Source organism: Gallus gallus, chromosome 3 (genome assembly GCF_016699485.2).
Source record: "Gallus gallus isolate bGalGal1 chromosome 3, bGalGal1.mat.broiler.GRCg7b, whole genome shotgun sequence".
Lineage (NCBI taxonomy): Eukaryota > Metazoa > Chordata > Aves > Galliformes > Phasianidae > Gallus > Gallus gallus.
This window is the reverse complement of record NC_052534.1, coordinates 49291771-49312905: the sequence shown is the minus strand read 5'-3', so window position 1 is coordinate 49312905 and position 21135 is coordinate 49291771. Positions and strand designations below refer to the sequence as shown.

At 37.9% G+C, this 21135-nt stretch overlaps 2 protein-coding genes across 16 annotated transcripts in view; both read left to right on the top strand.

Annotated features, from left to right (window-relative positions):
* The window catches only part of RGS17 (regulator of G-protein signaling 17), a 69571-nt gene extending 65596 nt beyond the window's left edge, over positions 1-3975 (top strand). For 6 of the 10 annotated variants that reach the window (XM_046938455.1, XM_046938457.1, XM_046938456.1 and 3 more), the window contains one exon: positions 1420-3975. In XM_046938455.1, coding sequence (XP_046794411.1) covers positions 1420-1608 — 189 coding nt within the window. In that variant the 3' untranslated portion in view covers positions 1609-3975. The remainder of the gene's footprint in view (positions 1-1419) is intronic. The other 4 variants (NM_001396150.1, NM_001396149.1, NM_001396151.1 and 1 more) reach the window with 1 other exon arrangement.
* Positions 3976-7016: 3041 nt separating this feature from the next.
* On the top strand, positions 7017-20751 carry MTRF1L (mitochondrial translational release factor 1 like). 6 transcript variants are annotated; one of them, XM_419682.7, is made up of 7 exons: positions 7017-7388; positions 9813-9892; positions 11094-11277; positions 16369-16532; positions 17908-18025; positions 19774-19910; positions 20156-20751. In XM_419682.7, the coding sequence occupies exons 1-7, from the start codon at positions 7091-7093 to the stop codon at positions 20357-20359; spliced, it is 1185 nt and encodes a 394-aa protein (XP_419682.3). In that variant the 5' UTR covers positions 7017-7090; the 3' UTR covers positions 20360-20751. The 6 variants fall into 6 exon arrangements, with proteins under 6 accessions (XP_419682.3, XP_040553810.1, XP_040553807.1 ...); XM_040697876.2 differs by having other exon boundaries at positions 7179-7388; positions 9752-9892; positions 11119-11277; XM_040697873.2 differs by having other exon boundaries at positions 7179-7388; positions 9752-9892.
* Positions 20752-21135: the final 384 nt, after the last annotated feature.

Genomic DNA, 21135 nt, shown 5'->3' with positions numbered 1-21135 from the left:
TTTAAAGTTCTCGTTCATCCCAGCATCCCATTCCAGATGAAACTTTGGCATAGGAGCTGAAAAATTCAGCCTTGTTCAGTGATGAAGTCACTGGGGCACGATGTTCCAGTGTGCTAAACAAATACCTTGTACACATCTACTTACCAAAGAGATAACTTTAACAATTGCAATTAGTCTTGCCATATGGCTTTAGCGAGTCACTGAAGAACTACAATGTGAATTAAGAGATCCATAATTAATTTGTTTCATTCTATAATGGCAATTAATTTTTACAGTATTCAGTGGCAAAGGAACACCACTATCCTGCCAAATGTGAGCTTTCTTTTCCCAGCCATTTTGCTTGGTAATGAGGAATCAGTTGGCTAGCCTCATGAACTGGTCTTGCTAAGATACGTGCCTGCATGTGTGTATGTCAGAGGGAAGCAGTTGCTTAAATCGTAATGCGTCGTTTCCTCGTAACCTAGTTTAAATCATAGTAGCTTAGCTGATCTGTACTCGGTATTTCTGTAATAGGTGTTTTAGTATTTTACTTAGATGAGAAAAGCCTTGCTGGTCGCAGTGCTGGTCCCTTTACAGCCATTTTGCTTAATCCAGAAAGCACTAATTTTACTGTTTGCAGAGCATTTTCTTACTACGTTTTGTTTACTACAGTTTAGTAAGCTGTATACTCACTCCAACTTCTAAATGATAGTCTAAAATCATCTGTGCATTCTTCCCAGTGTAATATGTAAAGTAGAAGTTAAAACTGAAACTTTCTAACAACTTCAGTGTGGACACATTACAACCTGTAAGTATAAATTCCCAGAGGAAAAGAAGAACAAATCTGAAATATCTAATATTAATTGGGAGATTAAGTCAAATTAAAATAAATAAATAAATAAATCCTGGCTAATCTGTGAGTTATAAGTATAGCAAATGAAAAAAAAAAAAGGAAAAAAAAATAGTCTGTGACACATTCATAGGAGAATGCTGAATAGGAAACTTCTAAGTATTCAAGCATTACTGATCAGAAAAAAAGACAACAATATCTCAGCTCTCTGAATGAGGGTCATTCAACTTTCCTTTGTGAGAAATATTTCTAAATATGTAAAAAGTAAAACATTTCAATGTATAATAACTTATTTTTGGAAATCCAGGTTACTGCAGAGCTTTATTTAGTAGCACTGTATTGTTAAATAGAGGTGTTTCATCTTACAGCTATTAAGATGGATGCAAAGACCAAGTCAAAACTGAAATGAAGTCAGTCATCTGAGTCTGAAATTATATGTGTGTGTTTTAGAACAGTGACTCTGAAAGTCAGAGGATACCTTGAATAAAGTGATGAACTTAGCATGTTCCATGGAGCCATATGAAATAAAGAGATGTATACAACCTTTCCAACATTACTGTATAATATCCATCTGTTCTCATCTTCTTCAGGTTAGTCTTGACTCCCGGGTGAGAGAAGTGATCAACAGAAACTTGCTGGATCCCAGTCCTCATATGTATGAAGATGCCCAACTCCAGATATACACCTTAATGCACAGAGACTCTTTCCCAAGGTTCTTGAACTCTCAAATTTATAAGTCTCTTGTTGAAAGTATTACAGGCTCTACTTCTGAAACTTAGTTTCAATTTTAATTTTCAAATAAAATAACTTGATTTTTTTCGGGGGTGGGCGGGACAGAAGAAAAGTAGTTTAATAACATCTGGAGCTGGGTTCCTGGAGAACTACAGTTTAGCTCTACTCAGGCTACTGTGAAGAAAACAAACACATACTATGGTCTCTGTCTACATTTTTACCAAGGTCCTCCTTGCTTGAAATAGCATGGGAGGGAAACAATGGATTTGCCAAAATACATTTGTTTCACACTCCTTTCACCCAACTGCAGTCAAGATTGCAATGATGTATTTGTAGTTTTATGAACAGTCTCCTTGTGTATCCTCACATTGCATGTGCAAGGTAAAACTGCTTCACTTACCACTTAGTTGTTGCAATATTTAATCCAATAACATAAATTATATCTGTATTTAAGAACTTTTTTGTGCAATACAGTCTAATGGTACATAGAAACAACTGCAGCAAACCAGAAAGAGGCTTGCATTTTTTAACATCACTAACTGAAAAAAGCCAATTTTTAAGGTGTAGCATTACTCAACATGCTCTACTGAGTACAATACACTGACTTTTTGAAGCCAATATTTCTGTATAGAAAAAGAAAGAGCTATTTATCACTGTTTATTTAAAATAAATCAAGTGGAGGATTCCTCTGGTTGTTCACTGCCAAAACTGTGGCATTTTCATTACAGAGTTTGCAATGTCAAAAAAAAAAAGGAAAAAAAAAAAAAAAGGGAAAAAAAAAGCACAAACCACTTAAAGGGATCCATATCTGAGTGACACAATCTATGCGCTGATATTGTTTAATTGTTAAAAGAACAAAGATTGTCAATGTACATTTCAGATGTCAGATACTGTAATTGATTTATTAAAGACTGGCTACCCAGTTCTAACACTGTTGTATAATGTTATATACTTCAGCAAAAAAAAGAAAAAAAAAAAAGAAAAAAAAAGAAAGAAAAGAAAAAGAAAAAAAAAGGAAATAAGAAAACAGAAACAAGAACAAACACAGAAAGCTTGATAATTTAGTTTTTTTTTTAATAAAGAAATTTAATAAAAGATTGCCTACATGTAGCATTTTAGAGTATTTTAGAACATTTTGATGAATTGCATCTGTCCTGTAAGATTTTTTTTTGAAGGCTAAATCCAGTCAAAAAAGTGTTTTTAAGCAAAGTAATGTTTTACAAGGTGGTGGGTTAAAGAAGACTTAGCTTCTGGCCTCATTGATTTTGAGTAACTCCTTGAAAACAAGGAGTTTGGAGTGTAATATTAAACCAAATTTCAAGGGCTCCTAAATCGGCAGTTCTTACCCAAGCAAAATGCCTACTGAAACTCAATGGGTGTCTTTCCTGGGTAGAGAGTCCTGTATTGAGCCCTAAATGAGAGCTAATGCAGCACAGTACTCCAATCATTTTTCTGCCATGGTGGTTTTAGTAGGCGTTTGCTTGGCCTTTTTATCCAAAAATGTCCAATTTTAGGATGCATTTTGATGTTTAAAGAGAGAGTGATTTGGAACTTAAAACAACCAACATCTTCATACCTACGATATATGAGACAAATGAGTGTTCACATCCCTCACAAACTGCTAAAGATAAACCATGAGATTGTTTTGAATGCCAGTTAAATATATATATGTATGTATGTTTGTATATATATATATATTTAGCACTGTCAGCTCTGGTCTTGTACTAAGACTTTAGAGGCAAGGTTCTTCTCACTTTCCTAGGACTAAATACAGCATACTCCCATTGCTTTTGATGGGTCCAAAAGGTTTTACAGTTGTGTAACTAAGTGGAATCTGGCCCCAGCAAACTTGGCTCCAACCAGCAAGCTCCTCCTTGGTGCCAGCTCTTGCTGAAATCGCTGCTGCCAAGGCTGCTCTGGCTCTACACAGTAGCTGGTAGGAAACAGGTATTAGTTTATTTCCTGGGGCTTATTTTTTCCTTTATTTTACTACCTCTCTCTCTCTTTTTTTTCCCTCTTAATTTATTGAACATGCTTCAAATAGCAAGTCTGGGGAATTTTTTAATCATTCTTTTTACTTGAAACCTGCGTGCTTTTTTTGGATATATAAGAACAATTTAACAAACTGTTTCTTAAACTCATTTGGTTTTGTAATTTATATAGAATTCAGGAGATGATTAAAAGGGCTATTCTCTATTCCCTATGCAACTATTTTAACTGTTGTAGTGTTTGACAGAATGGGATCTAAAAAAAAAATCTGCGAAGTGGAAAACAAATCTGTTTACAGTGGCGTTGCTGACTATCCTACCATATTCAGCACTTTTAAATATTGTTATTTATGAAAATGTAGTTTAAAATGCAAGACAAAGTATTTATAAACGTTTCTTTTAATAAATAACTGTTTTGTCTGAAAATGTTATTGTGTTATGACAACTTTATTCATGTTGGTTAGCTACTTACCATTATGAATAAAATACTCAATTATACCGATAGAGTAATAGCTATGATGTTTACAAATCCTGAGGGGGGGAAAGTCAGTGAGAAAGGACTGCCTCCTTCTACTGTGAAATACTGTTAGAAGAATGATTTTTTCTGGCTTTTTTTCTTAACTGGAATTTAACTATGGTCCTACATATGCTTAGTATCATTTTAATACCAGTTATATTTACTGTGATACTAAACATATACAGCATCATATATGTATATACTTACATAGTGTAATTTCAAGTTTGTTGGTGTTTGAGGCACAAACATTTGGTTCACACATCTAAACAATGTGTAAGAGACAAAACTGCATGCAAAAGCCTTTACGAATGTAGACTTACATATTCTTAATGTTACTATTTGATGGTGACCTGCTAGTCATAAGCTATCTTTATAAGATATTTCACATAGGTAGAAGTTCTTGTCAAAACAGACAAGTCATCCTTTTAAGGACATTTTTAAAGCTAACTGTGTGGGCCCTAAAATATTACCTGGATTTCTAGCAAAAGATTCCAAAACCTGTGTTTGGAAACTGTTACATCATTTTGACAAATATTACACCAGTCTTCAGTGTAATGCTGCAATGAAATCACGTTCAAAATTTCTTGTCTTAAATCCTCTATTTGGAGGGGTTTATAAATTGAACATAACTTGTATGAAGTTTATTTCTTGGAGCAAATGCTCATATTAAAATGATTAATAGACATTTCATCTATCAGTTTGGGTTTCCCAAAATTTTATGAAAAAAATGGATATAGTCCAAATGGACAACAACTTGTGCCATAACATGATCTCATTGCCTGTCATACAGTTCTTTGAACACAAAATGTAAAACAGTCAAGCTATTAAACTGATTTATTGTGCATGCAGTGTACAATACACTTTGAAAAACTGCCTAAATACACTTATTCTATAGCCTGGAATAAAATAAGTATGTATTTAACTTGTATTTCAGTTTTTCATGAGAATGTATATAGCACTATGGAATGTGAGTTACGTTTTTTTGTCATTTTTGTCTGGTGTTCGAGCTTTTCTGTCAAATAGAGCACAGTGCCGAGTAGACACAAACAAGCAGAGCATGTGGATACACTCCTAAGACCCTTAGGTTTTGAAGATACTTGAGTATATGTTGTATTTTGCACACATTCAACTTAGTGATGTACATCTGAGCTGAAAGTGGTTTGAGATGCCCAGGATGAAACAAAACCACAGATAACACCAAAAGTATTTAAATTAGCTTGAAGGCACACATGTATGGAGGAGAGCGGTGTGTCTGCTGCCCAGACCAGGCAGGACAGAATGCCCTGGAAATGTGTCCACACTGTCTCAGACTCATCCAAGCATCCATGGAACCCACATCACCCCTTCACAGCACCACAGAGAAATCACACTTACGCTAATTTTAAATAACTCTTTTAAATCAAAACTCTCATGTGACTAGTGATAAGACTAGAGGGAATGGCTTCAAGCTGCGCCAGGGAAGGTTCAGGCTGGACGTTAGGAAATACTACTTTTCTGAAAGGGTGGTCAGGCACTGGAATGGGCTGCCCAGAGAGGTGGTGGAGTCACCGAGCCTGGTGGTGTTCAAAGAGCATTTGGATGTTGTGTTGCGGGACATGGTTTAGCGAGAACCATTGGTGATGGGTGAATGGTTGGACTAGATGATCCTGTGGGTCTTTTCCAACCTTAGTGATTCTATGATTCTATGATTCTAAAAGTATGCAAAAGTGTCTGCTAGGCTGTGATTTAAATCAATGAAATACAGTAGACCTTCATCATAACTTAATTAATGGGGTTTGAACTGTCATTTGATGCCAGACTTGCATCAGTAGCGAACACATTTGACCATGAATAGCATATAAAAGAGGTGAGAAGGTCTTTGTAAGAGTAGCTGGCTGGTCTTTCTGCATTAAGGAACACGAAGTTTCTGTATTCAAACCATTGTTGCAAAAGCCCTTTATGTGTCTCCCCCAGATTGCTTTGTACCATGTCTAACTACCAACTCCAAACTGCTGCTTTGTTTGTAGATGCCCAGAAGCACCCCTTTGGAGCAGCTTGGGACACAGCTGCAGCTGCCCAGCCCTGCTCACCTCTGTCCTGAATACACAGTGCAGAGATGAAACTTCAGTCCTGCTTGCTCACCTCAGTCTTCAGGGCTTCGGCAGCAGGTGTGTCTTTTGCACAAAAGAACAATGCAGCATTGGCACCAACAAGAGCTAGAAAAAGGATTACATTAATTGCACTTTTGGGAAACAACTACTTTCACGTTATGCCAAAAAAAAAAAAAACAGATTTTGCCCCTTCTTTTATCCACAACCTGTCACTCGGTGGAATTGCATCTTTCCCATCTAAAATAGGGATAGAATCCACCTGTCACACCTTGGGGAGCAACATGGATGAGTGGCAGTGGTTTGAGGCCACTGAGGCCCACAATAACCAGGCTGCACTGTGCACCACTGCCCAGCTTACTTCTACATTTACTTCCAGTAAGTTAATTCTACACTACTGTCATAACATATTTTGTCATAGAGCTTTATTCAAAGTGGTGCATTGACACTCATGACAATGACGATTTATTCACGTACAACGATGAGGTTATTGCTATCCCACCAGGGTAGATCCCTTGTGAAGTATGGCTACCTCCTTCCATTAAGACACAAACAAGGATGGGAGAATGGCAAAGGTCTGACTTTGACGGCCGTAACATAAACTACTGCCTAATAAAGTTTTATGGCCAGTCGCTTATTTTTACAATAACCCGTATCCTTCAGTACACGTTCCGTACTCAGTTCAACGCCACCCAGCCCCCACTGAGCGCTCTGTCAGCGCCGGCCAATCAGAGCGCGCCTTTCCCCTCCGCGAGACGAAGGGAGCCGAACCCCTTCGTTTGTTTCCGCCACCGGAGCCCCGATGGCTGATATCGGGGCCGAGCTTCTTCGGCAGCTTCCGGAAACCCGGAAGGGAAACAGCCGAGCGCCTTCGGCTACCTCCGGCGCGGTGGGCTGCCGAAAGGAGGGTTGAGTGCACGGTGCGGTCCTCGGCGGTATGGGGCTACTCTTGCGAGCTCTCCGCGCGGCCCGAAGTTGCCGGGCAATCGCATTGCCTGCCTTCAACTACGAAGAGGTGTCCGGCAGGGGCGGCGCGGCGGCAGTACGTCCGCAGCAGCCGCGGCGTGGGCTGAGCGCCCGGCCTCGCTTAGACGAACTGTTTGCTATCCCTTCCTTAAGCCGCCTCCTGAAGGCGCGGGTGCAGGGCGAGGCCAGGCCGGAGCTGGCGGCGCGGATCCAGCGGCTGCGTGACAAGGAACGGGAGCTGCAAGACACGCGGGAGCTGGCACTACAAGGTGAGGCGCGTCGAAAGGCCTGTGCCCAGCCCAGCCCCGCCTCGGCCGCCGCGAGTGGGAGGGGGGGGGAGGAGAGGTCTGCAGGGGAGGGGTGTGGTAGAGCGCTCCGTGGGGTCCCGTGGGCGGTGCGAGGTGTGATTTGCATAACCCGACGTGATTGGGTAACCTCTGGGAGGGGGCGGGTGCAGGCTGTTGAGTGGCACTGCCGACCTGTAAGGGCGTAGCTAACGGACTGAGCGTGCGTGGGATGTGTGCTGTCGCGTGGGGGCGCGCCCGGAACTGTGCAGTAGTGCTAACAGCTCTCGTTGCTTTGGCTGGAGGAGATGACAAACGTTGTTTGAAAGGAAAATGTGTTGTGTTTCCTTTTTTCTCCCCTGTTCGTTCTCTTCCGGCACTCAGTGAAAAAAGGAGAAATGCTTCCACTGGAAAAGTTAGTAATTGGCCCAAAGCTGTTAGTTTCCGTTACATGGAAATGGAGTGAAGGATTTTTGTCTCCCTTCTAAACCTATGTCATTAAAACCCGATGTTGATCTTAAGCAAAGTGACCATAAGGATTTAGTCGGTCACTGTGAGAATTCTGTAGCTCATCCTTAAAAATATTTCTATATAATAGGATTGTAGAATATGTGAAATTGAAAGGGCCCCACAAAGATCGTAGAATCATCATAGAATCATAGAACGGCCTGGGTTGAAAAGGACCACAATGATCATCGAGTTTCAGCCCCCCTGCTATGTGCAGGGTCGCCAGCCACCAGAGCAGGCTGCCCAGAGCCACATCCAGCCTGGCCTTGAATGCCTCCGGGGATGGGGCATCCACAGCCTCCTTGGGCAACCTGTTCCAGTGCGTCACCACCCTCTGTGTGAAAGACATCTTCCTAACATCTAACTTAAACCTCCCCTGTCTCAGTTTAAAACCATTCCCCCTTGTGCTATCACTGTCCAAGAATCATCGAGTCCAACTCCTGATTCCACACAGGGGCCATCCAAAAATCAGACCATATGTCTCTTCAGTGATTTTTAGAGCTTATTTTACATTTCTATATTAAAATATGCAACTGTGCTATGAAATAGATTTGTTCTTCATGATTACTTAGTGAATATCTGATTCTGTTGGCCTTTACACTAGGCCCTGATCAGACAGTAGTCAGTCTAAGATAAAGAAGTAGATGGATGCAGGTGACCAACTCAGTGTGTTTAAGGTGTCACAGTTTGTCAGCCATGTGTGCTTCTTGCCAGCTGTAAGTAAAGCATACTTGTTATTGATACCAATTTACACGTGCTTTTTTTCTTTTTTCCTTCCCTTTTTGCAGAAGTGATTTGGAAAAAAAATAATCCCCAGATATTGAGTGATCTTTAAAGTCAACAAAATTTATTTTAAAATGCAGTTAATCACTACCATGAATTACAGTACTGAAAAGGTGTGCATTTGCTGTGAGGGAACCTCCCAGACTCAGCTGTGCACAAAGAGTTGGTGGCTGGCATCTTTCTTTTTGTTCTTTTGCCATTGACTATGCAGTTTTGTCCTTGTGTTCCATGTCCTTTAATTATGTATGTAATTTTCTCCTTTTGGAGGGGTTATTTTGTTTTCTTTTGAGCAAGTGAGCTGAATTACTACAGGTTAGAGGTAGTCTAAGCTGTATTTTGTTTAAGTCTGAAGTTTGATACTGAGCAGGGAGTGGGAGGAAGGGACACCTTAACATATTTAAACAGTAGCACAGGAAAACAAGTCCAACTGTAAACCATGACTGTTGATCAGTCAAGTATCATCTTAAAATTACAAGTTCCTCTTATGTGAGGAGTCTTGCAGATTTATGTCTTTCAGCAATGTGTTAGAAATTCTGCAGCTGCTTTACAATAACTTTTTACAGATAAATTACTTGAAGTTACTGCTACTGACATGCAATTTTCACATATGGGAGTAGTCCTTTTAATGAAATGTTAACTGGGGGCTCCTCTGCCCTTTGGTCCTTGATGTCCCTATCACAGTGAAATACAGGAGGGTGTTTCCCAGGATCATGGGGTGGCTGAGGTGGGAAGGCCCCTCAGGGAGTGGCTCAGCGCACTGCCCAGTGCAGAGTCATGCATAGCCCAGGGCCATGTCTGGTTCTGGTCAGGCTGTCTCAAGGGGTGGGACCCCTGAACATCCCTGGGCAATATTCTCCAGCTTTTGGCTACCATTACAGTAAATTATTTTCTTTTCTTATGCCTAAGTGGAGTTTCTTGTATTTCAGGTGTAGAAACATCTCACTTGAACAATAGATACTGTTTGTCTTCATTCTGGATCATAACATTAATCACATTTTCTGACAGATTTGGTGTGATTTTGTTTATTTTATAAAGTTCTTCACATGATTATTTTTCAGAAGGTTTTCTGAAAGTGCCACTGGTTTAAGTCTGAGGATTAACCTTACTCAAATATTCCAGATGAGAGTGAAGATCTGCGGAAGCTTGCAGAAAGGGAAATCGTTTCCTGTGAAGAAGAGATAGCTGAACTGAAACACCAGGTTAGATTGCCTCTGGAAGCTTATTATTTCCTTGCCATTCCTAAGTTAACAAAGCCAAGCTGTCTTCTCATTAAATAAGATATGTATGATTAACTCTTCTCCTTCCCCTCCCCCCCCCCAACCTGCGCCAACTATACTCCTCAACCAGTGTCTGTTACCTAAGGAAAACGGAAAATGCAGATTGCATGTAGATAGTTTGTAGCTGAATTCTTTGTATCAGTTCATCCTGATAAGTAGGTTCTGTCCTTTCTCTTCTGAAGGTATCTTTGTGGGTGTTCAGCTTGTTATTGGTTAGAAACTTTCAACTTGCATGATATGGTTTTGAAAAAAATAGTGTAATGCAATGTAACTGCTTTAGAGTGCTACCTAGGTAGGTTCTACATAATATCTGATATTTGTATCAAAATAGTTACCTTTGTATAAACTGTTAGCATGTTCCTAATGCTACTGGCACACTAGAAGCTGGCTGGCTGTTAGTAGAAATAGACTATAACTCACGTTCTTTATTCTTTTGACAGCAATGCAACAGTCATCTTATTAAAAAAAAGTAGATATTTATATATGTTAAAAGAAGAAAGGGAAAGCTTAAGTAGAAAGAGGCATCACATAGTACTAGTAAAGAAGGATGATTGAAAATTATTTATGAGTCATACGGAGTTTGAATCAACCCTTCAGAACTATTATATAGTTTTTGTTTCTAGTATTCTAGTGTATCTTTATCCAACAGATCAGTAAAACCATCTCACCTTTAAATAAATAGAAATAATATACTGAATTGGTGTTGAAGAAATGTAATCCAGAGCATCTTCTTAGTTCTGAAGCCAATATTGGTTTAAAAAGGAATCTGATGAGAATGGAGATGCTTTGTTTTCTTGCAAGAATCATTATGTATCCTATGGTGTCCAACCAGTGCAGTGCTACTAATTGATGAAAAGTTCTATGAAGTTCTGTGGGTCTTGAAAGAAATCTTTTGTTTCTGCGAACAGACACAGGGAGGCTTTTGGCAATGCAGCATCCTCCCCTCCCTATTCCTGCGTATTAATTCAAGGGTTGTCAGAAGGCGCTGAGCAGACAGCCCTCTGGAGAGTCTGTGAGTTAATGCAGGAGAATGCAGAGTAGGTAAATTATTGCATGGCATTTTATACAGTGTCAGTTTTGGATTGAAGGGGGAGATCTTAGACGAGTGTTTTTGCATTCACAGATAGTATTGCTTTTGATTCCTTCAGAAGAAACAGACAACAGTGATCTTGTCATGGAAGTAACTGCTGGAGTTGGAGGACAGGAAGCGATGCTGTTCACTTCAGAGATATTTGATATGTATCGACGATACGCTGCCTATAAGAAGTGGAAATTTGAAATATTAGAATATTTTCCCAGTGAAATAGGTCAGTAACTTAAACAATTACTTTTTTTTTAATATCTTTTTAATTTAATCTGAAACATTCATTCTTTTGCCATATGAATTTCCTGACTACAGGAAACTAATTTCTGGGAAATTATATTTAGAAGCAGAGATTGAATGTCTGGGTACAATTTTCTTCAGCTTCTTTATTTGAGAGTGAAATCCCACTTTAGAAGCACTATTAGAATACTAACATACTAAAAAAAAAACATTATCTTTCAGTAGTTTCAAAAAAGTAGAAATGAAACTAATTGCTTGCAGTTAAGAAATTCAGAAGGTCATGCAGATATGTTTTAGTTTCATACAACCTATATTTGTAAAAATAAATATATGTTTTTAAATTTTATCTTGATATGCTGTTCTGTTTACTTAAAAATACAAACACCTTGTGTTTATAGGTTGGTTTAAAGGCTGGTTGAAAGTCCATTTATTATTATGTCTTTTTTTGGCAGAGAGGAAAATGTTACGATTAAAAGGATTCTTGGCATTTAATCCAAAATATCTTGAATTTTTTAAAGTAATGTCAGTTGAGGATTGTATAAGGAAAGGAGGTGTTTGTATATAGCTTGTGTAACAGCTAATGGATATACAAAGTGAGGGAGCTGTTGAAACTTTGAGAGGGGAACTAAAACATGATCACCTAAGAAAGCCTTGGAGTAAAATTTAACCTGTTAGTTTTTCAGGTTAATGGCAGTAGTGAAAAGAGGCGTTTTTATCTTTATTAAAATAAATAGCATAAAATAAAGACCAACTTGTAGCTGAATGCAAGGAGATTAGAAACTGGTGTATTTAGTGATGAGGAGCTGTTAAGTTGATTCTCTGCATCTCTGGGAGCAGTGTGTTTACAGAAAGGGAGCGTGGTAGGTTTACATAACAAACAGAGACAGGGACATTAGTTTACTGATTGTACCAGCTGGTGTGTAAATTTGTTTCACAAAAATCAGGCTTCTGTCTCTATGTGACTTTTCTTCACTGCCACTTCCATCATTGCTGAAAGTCTCATTACCAAGTTAATTCAGCAGACAAACTACCTACAAAAATCTATTAGTTTTCAGGTGATCCAGTACAACAGAGGGGAGAGAAATATTCATGGAGAGAGCAGAAGCAGAAAAATGTGACTTCATCTCCTTCCAGCAGCCAAAGGTTCAGTGAGCTCAAGTTAACTGCAGTCTGAAATATGATGGTGTGTATGAGTGGTGGCAGGGACTATGTTTTTTGATTGACAAATTGCTAGTCACAGTTCTCTGCAGGCTGGACTTGCTAAGTCTGTATTGACAGATCTGCAGCCTTGCTGTTCTGCAGTGTGCTGAGTAAAGCTAGTGTATTTTAGTAACCTATATTTTGCTGTAATGTATATTTTATAGTGGGAATGGATTGGTAGATGAGTGCTCGTGCAGTTTGCAAGTAGTAACTTGAAACTATTTGTACTTTCATCAGCATCCTGTTTTCTTTTTTATAGCAGTGAACAGTTAATTCATGGTTTTAATTAATGTCCTTATTAACTCTTCTGATAAATAGGTATTGATAAAAAGTAATGAACTTTAATGAAAAGTAATCATTTAAAATTTTTGTTTTAATCGAGGAATGAAAAATGAGGAAAACAGCTTGCTTGTGAAACATTGAATATGTAGTTGGAAAAGCTAGGAAGTTATGGGATGCAATCCATCAGAACAACTGATCTCTCTCTTCAGTCAGTATTTCACCAGCAGCTGAACTAGCTTCAGAAATGGCAGAAACTTACTTTCTTTTAAAAGCAAATTGAATCAATGTGATACAGGTTAGATGAGTATAAACAATATGAGGGAAAGGGATGAGTCTTCTTTGTTTCATACCTCAAGAAGAGGGGTTTAAGGAGGAAGTCAGCTTTAATAGGGGCAGTCTCACTTTCTAGCCAGCTGCCAACTTTACATCCCTTCTGTGTCTCTGCTGTAGCAGATTTGACCCGCAGTGCTAATTGGATCAATCTGCTGATTTGACTTGAAAGCTACCTATTGTTACTATATAGTTAAGGCAGATCTGACTCAACTAGCAGCCTTGAGATTACAAGAGAAAGGGAGCTGTGCTTGACTATCCTTTTGGTGAAGACTCTTAGATAACAAACACAAACCTGCAGAAGTGTTCTTTTCAGTATCTGAAATTGGGAATCAGAGTCATAAATTAATATATATCTAGCCATTTTTTTCTTACTGAAGCTTCTTGTTTAGTGGAGATGAATACATATCAGAACTGTTTTGGCCTGCTGAGGGCTTGCCTTTACAGTGAGATTAATATTTAGGGAAGTAGGATATAAATTTACAGGAAAAAAAGTAGCCTTATTCTTTGTTTGTCTCGTACAGTGCATTTCCTCACCATACTCATTTTTATGGCCACGCACACATCATCCAAAACTTGAGATGCTGGAAGTAAGTTGTAAGGTAGAGCCAGTGTAGGTGGCACAGCCATCACATTCTTATGCAGTTCCTTAGGTACTGTGTTTAGTGAGAAGTGAGTTAAAGATATTCACTGGTATGCCAGGTGGTTATATCCCATCCACACTTAATTCTTCTGGACTGCATGAGCAAAAGTAAGGTCCTATACTAAAAGGTCAAGCTTCCTCATTTCAAAGAGCTCCACAGTCTGAACATGAAGAGGTTAATAAGATGAATGTTAAGCACGGCTGCAGATAAGAATTAGTCTGAATCCAGTCTTAACTTCCGTTATGGACATACCACCAGAAATGACTCTGAGAAATAGCACATTTGAGGTTTAACTTGTACAGTAAAGCACAGTCCCACGTTATTATTTATCCACTACTCTTTGCTCTATAGCAGCATGTGGAAACATCGATATCGAACTTTATTGCCGTCTGAGGATAAGGTGACATGTAAGCAAACTAAGGGAGCTCAAGCTCCTTCTTCCTTGCAACTTGGCTTTACAGAATGGAGAGGGACATTTTTAGTTAGTGGCAAACAGTAGGTTTAGTAAGAGCTAGCTGTGTTTGACAGGCCTATGAAATGTCTGCAATGTAAAAAAAAAAAGTAGTAGACAGTTTGTTGAAATTTCATTGGATTTGACTGTGTTTCTTGATAAACCTGGAATTACTGTGTATTGGATATAGTTTATTTGAAGCTATATGACCTAAATAAATATCTGTCTTTAAACTAGTTTCTTGGTCATCTTGTACTAAGCTCCACGTTACCACAATTGCATAATCATTGCTACAGACTTAAAGTCTCCTGAACGTATCACAGATGTAGCTGCAGCTCAGATAGGCAGACTGTACCCGTTGTAGATGTACTAATGCCAGGACAAGTGAGAGAGAAAATTAATCTTGTTTGGAGTGCCATTGAATTTCAAACATTCGAGTTACTTTTGCATCTGATTTGGCTTGGCTTCTTCCTCATGTACAGAAAATGCTTATTACATTTTTTTGTTGTTGTGATTTCTTTTTTGTTGTGGGTTTTTTTTTTTTAGTACTTGCTTTTACACGTAAAGAAGCAAGTATGTTTTGATTCTAGCACTGCAAACAAATGCACAAGTTATTTACCTTATATATATCTTCTTTTACAAGAAGCGTTCTTTTGTTTATTTGAATACTGTTTGTATAATAATTAAGATTTCACAGTATCTGTTATGAGTGCACCTTACTGATTTAAACTGAAGTTTTTGGTGTGTATTGTTATTTGTTAAAATACATGCTTTAGAGTCATATTTATTCTAATCGTGATGGTTTTGTCTTACATAGTTGTAGATAATGACTATAAATCAAGAACTGCTTGTGTTGAGTGATGCATTTGATTGGAAAGTAGTGTAGATCTCTAGAAGTGGGAGTAAAATTTTAGAATTCATAGGGACAAAAATGAGGTGAAAGAAAGGAAAGAGGCAATTTGGGCTGATGTTGACAGACCTAACTGTAAAAAGTAGTATATTTCAGTAAAGTTAGGAGGGAACATTAAATTTCTGTAGAACAAAAACATTTGCAGTAGTAGTGAAAAACCTGTCCTTCATTCTGGCTGACAACTGACTTCTGTACTGTGCAGTGTTACTACATTCTATGTTCTCTGCATCTTTGTTTTTTATAAAGCTGTTACCTTGTCCCTTAACCTAGAGAGAGCCTAAAGTGGTGTTTCTCAGAAGTATGTATGTGCCTTTTATTTTCCTGGGCTGTGCTTTCACGTTGACAGACTTTATACAGCAGTGTTCTTTCAAGGTTTTCTCCTTTCCCATGTCTTCCTTGGCACACCACCTGCTCTGCTGAGAATGGGATCTGGGAACAGATTTGGATTAAAAAACAAACCAGGGTCAGGTTAAAAAAAAATGATAACATTCACTTATACTGCCATCAGTTCTCTAATCTTTCAAACAGTTACACTAGCACAACTGAAGGGATTGCACTTTGGCATACAAGAAGGAGGAAGAATGCCATCAATTAGTATTGCAGTGAACTTTGTCTTGATTGTATTGGGTCTTAGTTCGAAAGTTCCAGTTCTGAACGTTCAGTGCTAACTCCCAGTATGTTGCTGTCAAATGTTTAGCTTAATATGTGGGTACGGGGGCAGGAGCTCTGCTAATTTTGATGGAGTAAAAAGTTAAAATGAAATGGAAGAGCAAAGATGAGACATAAAAGAGAACGGGGAAGAAGAATTTATAAAAAACAGATGTCCCTTCTAAGTTGAAGACTTATTGTGATGTTTTTTTTCTTTGCATTACATGTAGAGGTTCTCAAATACTACTCAAAAGAATTTGATGTAGTTGCTGAAAGTGGCTTTCAAAACTTGATCATTACAATAATTTATTATTGGTGTCAGATTTCTGCTATAGTTGAAGTATTGTATGTGTGCGTGGCTCATAAACAACCTTTTATGTATATATAAAAAATGTAGTTGGACTCAGAAGAACTTGACTGTCCTTTACTTGTTATATTGTGTATGTATGTTTTGGAGTTCTCTTGCATTTTTGATGTGATTCTACCCAAGCATCAAAATGATAAATTTGTAGTTTTAAGAAATAAACAACAATGATGCCTAAGTATGCTTGAAATGTAATAACATGTAGCCAAAAGCGTTTACACTTTTACAACTGTTTTTTATTTAAGGTGGCCTAAGACATGCGGTTGCCAGTATAGCCGGCCTTGATGCTTACAAGTACATGAAATTTGAAGGAGGCGTGCATCGTGTTCAGCGGGTGCCAAAGACAGAAAAACAAGGGCGCATTCACACCAGCACAATGACTGTTGCAATATTACCCCAACCCACTGAGGTAATATACTATTTTTAGTATAACAGACATTACCACAAGCAATGCTTTTACTTGCCATATTGCTGATACCAAAGTTTTTTCTGTCTGTCTAGTTGTTCTCTCTTAATTATGATTTTGCATTTTAATCTAAAAGTTTTAAGTCGTATTTGTTTGTTTGTTTTTGCTTAGGAGAACAAAATAAAGAATTTCTATATTTCATCATAATCCTTATCCCAAACTCACTGGCAGTTTACTTCACTGTCACTTGAAAATTCACTGTAACTATGCCTTGCATGTTCAGGCGATGCAGTGGCAGAAGGCTGATTTAGTTTAGAGAGGACATAGAGATTTGTTTTAACATCCCACTTCCCTGTTTTTATAATACCCTCATTTTTATATACATATACCCTCGTTTTTATAATACCCTCCAGAGCCCCTTACTGTAAGAAAGACATCAAGGCCCTGGAGTGTGTCCAGAGAAGGGCAACAAAGCTCTGGAGCACAGGCCTTATGAAGAGCAGCTGAAGGAGCTGGGACTGTTCAGTCTAGAGAAGAGGAGGCTCAGGGGAGACCTTATTGCTCTCTATAACTACCTGAAGGGAGGTTGTAGTGAGCTGGGGGTCGGCATCTTCTCTCATGTGACTAGGGATAGGACTAGAGGGAATGGCTTCAAGCTGTGCCAGGGAAGGTTCAGGCTGGATGTTAGGAAATACTACTTCTCTGAAAGGGTGGTCAGGCACTGGAATGGGCTGCCCAGAGATGTGGTGGAGTCACTGACCCTGGAGGTGTTCAGAGAACGTTTGGATGTTGTGTTGAGGGACATGGTTTAGCGAGAACCATTGGTAAAGGGCGAATGGTTGGACTGGATGATCCTGTGGGTCTTTTCCAACCTTAGCAATTCTATGATTCTGTGATTCATTTTCCCCTTCCAAATTGTGTGAGCGACAATTTATCCTTAGCAAATTGGCTAATAATTAAAACTTTGGATGTTTGTCCTAGCCAACTGTCAAAATATTTTATTCCTTCCTCTTGTCCCTAAGCTGTTTCATTACTTCCTCTCAGAGACCACCACCCCATTCCAGAGCCAACAAAGTCAGTATGTTCCCTTTTATCTGAAACCCATCTAGTCAAGTTCAAATAACTTGACTAGATCAAATTAGATCAAATTGACTAGTTCAAATTAACTTGTCTGAGGGAGATTGCAGCACTTTCAGAAGAGGGGGAAGATCAGTGCTAATGGACGGTTATATCTTTGATTTCCCAGCTTTTTATAAGTAGATCTGAGCTACCACTCAAACTTTAGGAAAAAAAAATAGTTTGATCTTGCCTGAATATGTTTTATAAAATAAACCAACTATGCATATTTGACTTCTTTTCTTTTTGTCTCTCTTGACAGATGGAGCTGAAAATTAATCCAAAAGATTTGCGAATAGAAACGAAGAGAGCTAGTGGAGCTGGAGGGCAGCATGTCAATACCACAGACAGTGCTGTACGGATAGTTCATATTCCAACAGGTGCTTCAGTTTTCCTTAGTACAAGAACTACCCTGTAAAAATACGATCATAATTTCCTTTGTACTATGTTATTTGAAACAACAGTTTCAAACCTGGGTAACTGTAGAGCAAAGTTTTCATGTCATTCTTGTGTCTGCAGAAAATATCCATAATGTTGTAAAGGCGCTGCCTTGGGCCTACCCTTGTTTGTAATAGTTAAGGCCTTAGTAGGTAAGCTATCCATTTTTCCATTAAGTGTGACACTCTTGAAGTATTCACATCAGTATATAAGAAAAAGTTTTATAGTAAGCTTTCAACTAATGGAAAAGAAACTGAAAAACGGAGGTTAAAATCTTGGGACATAGTTTTTCTTGACTGTTCTCTGAAAGCGAGGTTGCTCTTTTTCCTTACTGAATTGTTGTTTTAAGTATCATCTGTTTCAGAGTCTACTTAGGTTGCCAGCTTCCATTTGTCTTCTGGCTTCTTTCCCAGAGATTATAGACATAATTACAACACTCATCCGCAGGGCTCAGGTTAGGAAATTTAAGAGGGATAAGATACACCCTCAAATGCTACCTGCTGTCAGCTATCATATCTTTTCTTTTATTGCCATTTCTAAGCTTTTAACTTCCTTTTGAGCAATCCACAACATCTGCCTTGACTTTCATTGCTTTTTAACTTTTCCTCTTCTCCACCACAAACATTAGTCAGGCTTTACAGCCTCAGGGTAATCCTGAGTACACTTTATCTTTGCATATCCAGGTTTTCGCCACCCATTTCTTTGTATTTATTGAATACATAAATCCACTCTACACTTGTTGCATCACCTCAGTAAAGTAGAAGGTAAATAGTGAAGATGATAGAATTCTACTTAAGATACAGTGACAAAAAGGTACTCAGATTAGAAAAGTTTTGTATTGTTTTGTTTTTCCAAATGTGCAGACAAAAAGCAGTAAATGGTCTTAGCTTTTGCTGAAGGCAGTTATTAGTTTTTTTTATAGCAATCTTAAAATGTACTGCAATTATTTTTTGTGGTTATGTGCTAGGGATAGTGCATGGGGTTTTTTGTTGTTTTTTTGTTTGCATTTCACCTAATCTGAAATTTTCTTATTTATATTCATAATCTCCCTTCCTTTACAAATATTCTTCTACTTTCAATTTCTCTCATCCCAAGTCCATTTACTTCATTGACCCCAAAAGTTATTTTTAAAGTTTAAGACAACAAAAGTTGTCTTTCATACATTAATGCTAAGTAATTACATATCAGTATATGTAATCTTACCAGTTACTTACAGTATGTCCAAATAGAAATTTAGGTTGTACCATCTTCTTCCTGCATTTCTTCTTCCTGCTCTCTTGTTAGGTTGTTCATTTATTGTCTTAATTTGAATTGTGTAGTTTTGAGAAGAAGCCATACTTTTTTTAATGTGCTGTATAGCCACTATCTAGTGTACATTACTGCCATTTTACTGCTAAATTTCCTGGAACTGTGGTAAAAAATTATAGATATCTTCCTTAAGTTTATCATTTATTTCATTGTTCAATATACCAAAATAAATTTATTTTCTTCTGCCATAAAGCTTAAAACACAACTCAGCCTGCAGTTAGCAATTCTCTCTCAAAATATCATCAGACACAAAGGAGCCTGGACTTTTACCTTCCTTGTCCAAATATGCATTTTTTTTTTTCCTCATAATAAAAATCTCTAGAAATTACAAACTCTTTTTTATGTATGTTTAGTGTTAAAATTCTCATTATATTTTTGGCAGGGGTCACATCTGAATGTCAGCAAGAAAGATCTCAAATTAGAAACAAAGAGAAGGCTATGCAAATGCTTTGTGCTAAACTGTACAACATCAAACTAGAAGAAGAAAACAAAAAGAGAAACAGTGCTCGAAAGATTCAAGTAAGTTTCATTTTGTGAAGTTTTAATTCTATATGAGCATATGTTTTTGGGGGTTAACTCCTGTGTTCTTTGCAAGTTTAAGAGCAATTAGTGTGACTACTGATCTAGTCCAAGCACTATATAATAGATGCTGTGTGTTTATGAGGAAGAGAAATCTTTCATTTTAAATGCTTACTGAGTATTTCATCCTTCCTTGTAAGAGGGTTTTTAATCAGTGTTGTAAACTGATTCTTCTTGTTTGATAGATTGGAACTAAAGGAAGATCGGAGAAGATCAGAACATACAACTTCCCCCAGGACCGGATTACTGATCACAGGATAAGCAGATCAGTGCATCATACTGAGTGCTTCATGTTAGGGGAAGAAATGCTAGATGAAATGATAAAAACTCTGAAGGAATACGCTGATTATGAATCTTTAATGGAAATTATTTCAGAACATGAAAAATGAATCTTGCTCTTTGTCAAGCCATGTCTGCAGGTATAGATACTCACCTGCAAAAGAACTTCTTGGAGCACCATTCAGAGGACAGAACTGCTTTTCAAACAGTGAAAGCTGGTATCTGCAGGACTGATAAACAGTATTCTTACTTGTTGAGTAAAACACCTTGTTGCTGCTGCAGTGCGCTTAAAGTAAATTTGACTGGGCCAGATGTAACTTCTCCACTGAGAAGATACTGATACACCACTCTGAAAAGGTATGCATTGAAAATGAGCTATTTCTAGTTCCAAGTCTTGTTCAAATAGTAGTTTCAACATCACCAGTGTCAAATGGCTTAGTCAAGATAACAAAAAAAAATGGTATTTTGTTTAGTAATACAAAGAAAATGATAAATGAACGCACTACTAATCTGCAGATTTTTTAATGACTTATACATGGTATGGGAGAGGGAGTTCTGATAAATCAAGTAGAAAGAACTGTATAGGAATACTTCTTGATTCAGCAACAGTTCTAGAGGAAAAGTTGCTAGTTTTGTGAATTCTTTTTAAAAAGAATGTTCTTGTATCAGAACTGAAAAAAAAAACAGAATTGGGTGACTGTGTTGAAGGCTAGTACAATTTCAGTCTCCATTTCTATACAGTTTACCCTTTGTTTTTGATTGGATCTGCATTTTACTGATTTTTTTTTCTGAAATTTACGTAATATGAGCGGCTGCTCATTGTTGTAAACTATTCAGTTTAACAGCATCTTAAAACGTTTGTACAAAGTGTAAAAACTGCCTTTTT